The sequence below is a fragment of the Pangasianodon hypophthalmus genome, chromosome 23 (genome assembly GCF_027358585.1).
Source record: "Pangasianodon hypophthalmus isolate fPanHyp1 chromosome 23, fPanHyp1.pri, whole genome shotgun sequence".
Classification (NCBI taxonomy): domain Eukaryota; kingdom Metazoa; phylum Chordata; class Actinopteri; order Siluriformes; family Pangasiidae; genus Pangasianodon; species Pangasianodon hypophthalmus.
In genome coordinates, this window is record NC_069732.1 from 1,493,677 (window position 1) to 1,502,053 (window position 8,377).

The 8,377-nt window shown below is 39.6% G+C and overlaps 1 protein-coding gene across 1 annotated transcript in view; it reads left to right on the forward strand.

Moving 5' to 3' along the window:
- LOC113546241 (NACHT, LRR and PYD domains-containing protein 12-like) overlaps positions 1-8,067 on the forward strand; it is a 123,974-nt gene extending 115,907 nt beyond the window's left edge. Inside the window, exons 21-25 of the mRNA XM_053228546.1 lie at positions 1,852-2,025; positions 2,594-2,767; positions 5,799-5,972; positions 6,551-6,724; positions 7,007-8,067. Of these exons, the coding sequence (XP_053084521.1) occupies positions 1,852-2,025; positions 2,594-2,767; positions 5,799-5,972; positions 6,551-6,724; positions 7,007-7,013 (703 nt within the window). The 3' untranslated portion in view covers positions 7,014-8,067. The remainder of the gene's footprint in view (positions 1-1,851; positions 2,026-2,593; positions 2,768-5,798; positions 5,973-6,550; positions 6,725-7,006) is intronic.
- The last annotated feature ends 310 nt before the right edge of the window (positions 8,068-8,377 follow it).

Genomic DNA, 8,377 nt, shown 5'->3' on the forward strand with positions numbered 1-8,377 from the left:
ATACTATATTTATGAGTAATTTTACCTAGAGATAGCATACACACTCACTGAACACTTTATTAGGAACACTATACTAATACTGGGTAGGGCCTCCCTTTGCTCTCAAAACAGCCTCAATTCTTCATGGCTTGGATTCCACAAGATGTTGGAAACATTCCTTTGAGATTGTGGTCCATGTTGACATGATTGCATCACACAAGTCCTGCAGATTTTTCATTTGAATCTCCTGTTCTACCATATCCACATGTTCTATTGGATTCAGGTCACTGAAGAACACTGAACTCATTGTCATGTTCATGAAACCAGTTTGAGATGACTTTTGCTTTGTAACATGGTGCATTATCATGCTGGAAGTAGCCATTAGAAGATGGGAAAATTGTGGCCATGAAGGGATGCACATGGTCAGCAGCAATACTCAGTCTATGGCATTCAAACAATGATCGATTGGTATTACCGGGCCCAAAGTGTGCCAAGAAAACATTCCCCACACCATTACACCTCCTCCAATAGCCTGGACTGTTGACACAAGGCACGTTGGGTTCATGGATTCATGCTGTTGGTGCCAAATTCTGACCCTACCATCTGTTTGCCTCAGCAGAAATCGAGATTCATCAGACCAGGCTTCATTTCTCCAGTCTTCAACTGTCCAGTTTTGGTGAGCCTGTGCCCACTGCAGCCTCAGCTTTCTGTTCTTGGCTGACAGAAGTGGAACCTGATGTGGTCTTCTGCTGTTGTAGCACATCTGCCTCCATGTTCGATGTGTTGTGCATTCTGAGATGCTTTTCTGCTCACCACAATTTTACAGAGTGGTTATCTGAGTTACTGTAGCCTTTCTGTCAGCCTGAACTAGTCTGGCCATTCTCCATTGATCTCTCTCATTAACAAGGTGTTTCCATCCACAGAACTCACTGGATGTTTTTTTCTTTATTGCACCATTCTGAGTAAACTCTAGAGACTATTGTCCATGAAAATCCCAGGAGATCAGCAGTAATAGAAATACTCAAACCAGCCCATCTGCTACCAACAATCATGCCACGGTCAAAATCACTGAGATGACATTCTTTCCCCATTCTGATGGTTGATGTGAACATTACCTGAAGCTGCTGGCTGATAGTGTACCTGTCATAATGGCATACGTTTATATTATAAGCATGTGAAGGGGGATGTTGTACATAGATGTGATGTCATTATGCAGAAGATGGTGTGAGGAGATACGATGGATGCCAGTAAAAGTATGGGTGTGTTTAGAGCAACGTGTGTCTGTGGTTTTTGGTTAAATCCCACCATCTAAGCTGGTCATGGCAGAGACTCAACAGTGAGTATCTACCAACAGTCGTCAGAGGAGGACAAACCACTAACCAGTGACAGGGTGTTGGGCTCATGGATGCACAAGGGCAATGGCCAACAGATTGGCTACTGTGTCGGTTCATAACAGACAGGATAGCCTTCATTGCCCTCGCACATCGATGAGCCTTGTGTGCCCAACACTCTGTCGCTGGTTTGTGGTTTGTCCCTCTGTCAGGAGATACTCACCACTGGTGACTGGGACTCACCCCACATGCCTTGCCAAAAGAGGAGCAGACAAAAGACACTCAACATTGACACACAGATAACACTCAGACAGAAATACAACTAAGATTGTGACATTCTCACACACACACAAACAGCATAAATATAATTTATTTAACTGTTACTTTGTTTTTGAATTATTGCTCTCATATAATTCATGACTAAGATGATGTATTTCATAGTAATTAAAGACTGCAGTGACTCTTTGATGGAAAAGTTGCTGCAGAACTGATCTGTGTGTCCTGAACTGAGAGTGAAGAGTGTGTCATTGTCTCTCTGCAGGTTGTGTGATTGTGATATCTCAGATGAAGGCTGTGCTGCTCTGACTTCAGCTCTGAGATCAAACCCCTCACACCTGAGGGAATTGGATCTGTCTTGGAATAAACTTACAGACTCAGGAATGAAGTGTCTCTCTGCTGTACTGGAGAATCCTCACTGTAAACTGGAGACACTGAGGTAACATCATCTCTCTGAGAGTCACGTGACCTGCTCCTCAGTAAGAAACATTGTCTAATAGTGGGACTGAAGCAGAGGTTTTAGCTTTAGCATCAAATATCCTGAGAAGGAACATCATTTCATTTCACTGCACACTGATTAATTCCACCCTGGTGCCTAATGATCTTATCACACACACACACAATCTTATTTCAGCATTTGTTACACCATTTTGTGTTGTACATCAGTCAAACAAACCTGCTGTCTTGCAAGCAGTTTTTTCCCCTTTATTCCTTTATCATTACAGCCAAAGAACATTTGTTTAGATATTTGAAATTGAAATTTGAGATTGACATTTGTTTGTTTTTTGTTTTCAGATGCACTTTTTTAAACAATAACACATTTACAACCTCTTGTAACTACAATTTAGTTTTATCATTTCATTTTTTAGTCATTGCGTTTTCAAATTTCAGAAACACGATTCACAGTAATACACAGTGATTTAAGACTGGAGTGACTGTGTTTATAAAGTTAAAGATTCTGTGTCCTGAACTGAGAGATTGAAGAGTGTGTCATTGTCTCTCTGCAGGTTGCGTGATTTTGGTGTCTCAGATGAAGGCTGTGCTGCTCTGACGTCAGCTCTGATATCAAACCCCTCAAACCTGAGAGAACTGAATCTGTCTGAGATTAAACTCACAGACACAGGAGTGAAGTGTCTCTCTGCTGTACTGGAGAATCCTCACTGTAAACTGGAGACACTGAGGTAAGATCATCTCTCTGAGAGTCATATGACCTGCTCTTCAGTAAGACACATTCTTTAATATTGAGACTGAAGGAGAGGTTTTAGCTTCAGCATCAAATATCCTGAGGAGGAAAATCATTTCATTTCACTGCACACTGATTAATTTGATACCTAATTATCTGATCACAAATTTAGTTGTGGTTTCTATAAATACTTGATGATATTGATCTTTAGGGCTGCAGTGTTGAGTCAAAATAATTGATAATGTTAACTATTAAAGTTTTACTTAGTGAATTTTTATATTCCACAACAGAGACATGTTATAATGTAAGAGCTCACAGGTCTTTATTTCTGTGTAGAACATAATACCATGAAGCCACTAGGGGCACCAGCAGCACTGTTACTACTGCACCACATAGCACTGTGTTCAAGTTTTTTCAGACTAAAAAAAAGCTATTAACAAAAGACTTGACTAAAAAATAGTTTTTTCACTCTAGACCTAGACACTGAGACTGTGTCTGAGTCCTGTAAACTAAATGGAAGGCTGTTCCATAGCTGCGGGGATTTGTAAGAGAAAGCTCTGCCCCCTGCTGTAGTCTTCCTTATTCTAGGTACCAACAAAGAGCCTGCACGTTTTGATCGAAGTAGGCGTGGTGGATCATAAAAGAACAGAAGTTCACTCAGGTAGTATTTTAAAATCAATGCAAAATTTGATTGGGAGCTAATGCAGTGTGGATAAGATGGGGGTGATGTGGTCATATCGTCTGGGTCTAGTAAGCACTCTGGCTACTGCATTCTGGACTATCTGAAGCATATTTATACTGGAAAATCCAGACAGCAAGGCATTAATATAATCCAACCTCTAGGTTACAAGAACATGAACTAGTCTTTCTGCATCATGTAGTGACATTATATTTCTTATCTTAGCAATATTTCTGAGATGAAAGAAGGCTATTCTAGTAATATTATTTACATGAGCTTCAAATGAAAGACTGGAGTCAATAATCACATCACTGCTGCACATGATGAAACAGAAAGGCCATCCAGAGTTATTATGTAATCAGAAAGCTTACTTCTAGCTGTATGTGGTCCTAGTACAAGTACATCTGTCTTGTCAGAATTAAGTAGAAGAAAGTTAATAAGCATGCAGTGTCTATTGTCCTTTACACATTCCTCAACTTTATTATTCTGGTGTTTCTCATCTGGCTTTTCTGAAACATATAACTGTGTGTCATCAGCATAACAGTGGAAGCTAATACTATATTTATGAGTAATTTTACCTAGAGATAGCATACACACTCACTGAACACTTTATTAGGAACACTATACTAATACTGGGTAGGGCCTCCCTTTGCTCTCAAAACAGCCTCAATTCTTCATGGCTTGGATTCCACAAGATGTTGGAAACATTCCTTTGAGATTGTGGTCCATGTTGACATGATTGCATCACACAAGTCCTGCAGATTTTTCATTTGAATCTCCTGTTCTACCATATCCACATGTTCTATTGGATTTAGGTCACTGAAGAACACTGAACTCATTGTCATGTTCATGAAACCAGTTTGAGATGACTTTTGCTTTGTAACATGGTGCATTATCATGCTGGAAGTAGCCATTAGAAGATGGGAAAATTGTGGCCATGAAGGGATGCACATGGTCAGCAGCAATACTCAGTCTATGGCATTCAAACAATGATCGATTGGTATTACCGGGCCCAAAGTGTGCCAAGAAAACATTCCCCACACCATTACACCTCCTCCAATAGCCTGGACTGTTGACACAAGGCACGTTGGGTTCATGGATTCATGCTGTTGGTGCCAAATTCTGACCCTACCATCTGTTTGCCTCAGCAGAAATCGAGATTCATCAGACCAGGCTTCATTTCTCCAGTCTTCAACTGTCCAGTTTTGGTGAGCCTGTGCCCACTGCAGCCTCAGCTTTCTGTTCTTGGCTGACAGAAGTGGAACCTGATGTGGTCTTCTGCTGTTGTAGCACATCTGCCTCCATGTTCGATGTGTTGTGCATTCTGAGATGCTTTTCTGCTCACCACAATTTTACAGAGTGGTTATCTGAGTTACTGTAGCCTTTCTGTCAGCCTGAACTAGTCTGGCCGTTCTCCATTGATCTCTCTCATTAACAAGGTGTTTCCATCCACAGAACTCACTGGATGTTTTTTTCTTTATTGCACCATTCTGAGTAAACTCTAGAGACTATTGTCCATGAAAATCCCAGGAGATCAGCAGTAATAGAAATACTCAAACCAGCCCATCTGCTACCAACAATCATGCCACGGTCAAAATCACTGAGATGACATTCTTTCCCCATTCTGATGGTTGATGTGAACATTACCTGAAGCTGCTGGCTGATAGTGTACCTGTCATAATGGCATACGTTTATATTATAAGCATGTGAAGGGGGATGTTGTACATAGATGTGATGTCATTATGCAGAAGATGGTGTGAGGAGATACGATGGATGCCAGTAAAAGTATGGGTGTGTTTAGAGCAACGTGTGTCTGTGGTTTTTGGTTAAATCCCACCATCTAAGCTGGTCATGGCAGAGACTCAACAGTGAGTATCTACCAACAGTCGTCAGAGGAGGACAAACCACTAACCAGTGACAGGGTGTTGGGCTCATGGATGCACAAGGGCAATGGCCAACAGATTGGCTACTGTGTCGGTTCATAACAGACAGGATAGCCTTCATTGCCCTCGCACATCGATGAGCCTTGTGTGCCCAACACTCTGTCGCTGGTTTGTGGTTTGTCCCTCTGTCAGGAGATACTCACCACTGGTGACTGGGACTCACCCCACATGCCTTGCCAAAAGAGGAGCAGACAAAAGACACTCAACATTGACACACAGATAACACTCAGACAGAAATACAACTAAGATTGTGACATTCTCACACACACACAAACAGCATAAATATAATTTATTTAACTGTTACTATGTCTTTAAATTATTGCTCTCATATAATTCATGACTAAGATTACGTGTGTCTGTGTGTCCTGAACTGAGAGAGTGAAGAGTGTGTCATTGTCTCTCTGCAGGTTGTGTGATTGTAGTGTCTCAAACGAAGGCTGTGCTGCTCTGACTTCAGCTCTGAGATCAAACCCCTCACACCTGAGAAAATTGGATCTGTCTAGAAATAAACTGACAGACTCAGGAGTGAAGTGTCTCTCTGCTGTACTGGAGAATCCTCACTGTAAACTGGAGACACTGAGGTAACATCATCTCTCTGAGAGTCACGTGACCTGCTCCTCAGTAAGAAACATTGTCTAATAGTGGGACTGAAGCAGAGGTTTTAGCTTTAGCATCAAATATCCTGAGGAGGAACATCATTTCATTTCACTGCACACTGATTAATTCCACCCTGGTGCCTAATGATCTTATCACACACACACACTCACACACACACACAATCTTATTTCAGCATTTGTTACACCATTTTGTGTTGTACATCAAACAAACCTGCTGTCTTGCAAGCAGTTTTTTCCCCTTTATTCCTTTATCATTACAGCCAAAGAACATTTGTTTAGATATTTGAAATTGAAATTTGAGATTGACATTTGTTTGTTTTTTGTTTTCAGATGCACTTTTTTAAACAATAACACATTTACAACCTCTTGTAACTACAATTTAGTTTTATCATTTCATTTTTTAGTCATTGCTTTTTGAGATTTCAGAAACACGATTCACAGTAATACACAGTGATTTAAGGCTGGAGTGACTGTGTTTATAAAGTTAAAGATTCTGTGTCCTGAACTGAGAGAGTGAAGAGTGTGTTATTTTCTCTCTGCAGGTTGCGTGTTTGCGGTGTCTCAGATGAAGGCTGTGCTGCTCTGACTTCAGCTCTGAGATCAAACCCCTCACACCTGAGAGAACTGGATCTGTCTAAGAATAAACTCACAGACTCAGGAAAGAAGCTGCTCTTCAGTCTTAAAGATGAAACACTTCACAAACTCCAGGACTTTAGGTGATTTATAAGCATTTCAGATAAATGTGTAAAACATACAAATATTTAGACCTATTAGCAATTGTTTAATGTTTTTAGTGTTTAGTATGTTTTTAGTGAAGTAAGTAACCTGGTCCTAGTCCCATAAAAAAGAGCTATTTATTGCAAACAGGTTCAGATTCAGTGAGTTCTGAGTCACTGGGTAGTTTTTCTATTCGACTGAACTTTGTATTCAAAATCACACTGATGTTTAATATTAACCTCAACCTGTCAGCTTCAATATAAACCTCATTTTATTTTTAGGGTGTAAAGAGATTTCATCTGATGCAGACTCCAATGAAGACATGTATTAAATGTGCTCCATTCCCAGAGGCATTTCCTGGACATGTATTTTTCACATGGGGGAATGAAGAACATTTTGGTCATTTTGCAGAGACGTGTTCCTGTGCTTACTTGGTGTGATTCTTCATGTGTGTTTAAGGGAGTGGTGTCAGGACTAAACAGTTACTGAAGATGAATGAAATGTTATTATTATTAACAAACATTTCCACAGTGACACTCTACAGGATCCAGACATCATAGCAGGACTCAAGTTCTGGTTAAGGTTCCAGTTGAGTTCTCCAATTGCACATGCCTTGGATTTTATTCAAAATGTTCTTACCACTCTCATTTATGAATCTCCATTTAAGTCTTCAATTTTGTGTGGTAAGTTGTACCTAATGTTAGTTGTGTATGCATAGTGAATACATGGAACAGTAAGTGTAAAGTGTAAAACAGTCAATTTTAAATTACGTACAAAATTACAGTAAATTCTACATATAAAGCAATATATAGCACTGTGTTCTATATAGCTTCTTTTTTGTAAATCTAAATTTTTTTCCAAATTGATTATCATAATGTACATTTGTCTGTAAGGCTTAAAAAAAATGTATACAGAATTCCAACTAAAATTATCAAGGCACTCTGAAAAATCTCCAGCTTAAACAGCTAACACAGGAATCATTACCTGTGTTTTTTGTCATTCATTTCTGTAATTCATCCTCCATCTCTAATTACTGCCTCTTTCTCAAGTATTATGTAAATACATATGCATATCTCTTTATTTATACAGTTGTATATAGAGTAAATAATGCACAAATCTGTACATAAATCTTCTGTTCCAGATTCATACACATTATCTTTATTTTATTTTTTTCTTGTTAAGTCTTACTATTTAAATGTTTTCTGTTCTCATGTAAGATATGTATGTATGTATGCATGTATGTACAAAGAGCACCTTTAAAAACCACAACAAATTCCTTGTGTGTCTGCGCACACACTTGGCGAATAAAGCTAATTCTGATTCTGATTCTGAAAAAGTAAATAAATGCCAATTATCATTCAAGAATCTGATTATATTGCTGTAACACTTTCGAGTAGGGATTCGGGATTCAGATTCAAGTAGGGAATGAGGAAGCTGGAGGCAGGCTTAGAACAACTCAAAAGGTGCTTTATTCTTTGTCTTTTACTTTAGCTTTTCAGCGTTTTTGTTTTCTAAGCACACACACGCACGCACCCCAGCAGGTAGTATCAGAGAGTGAGGAGTAGGTGGTGTCGGAGGGTGATGAATGCCCACTTGATGGCCAGACACTCCTTCTCAATCGTGCTGTACCTGGACTCCCTCACTGAGAGTTT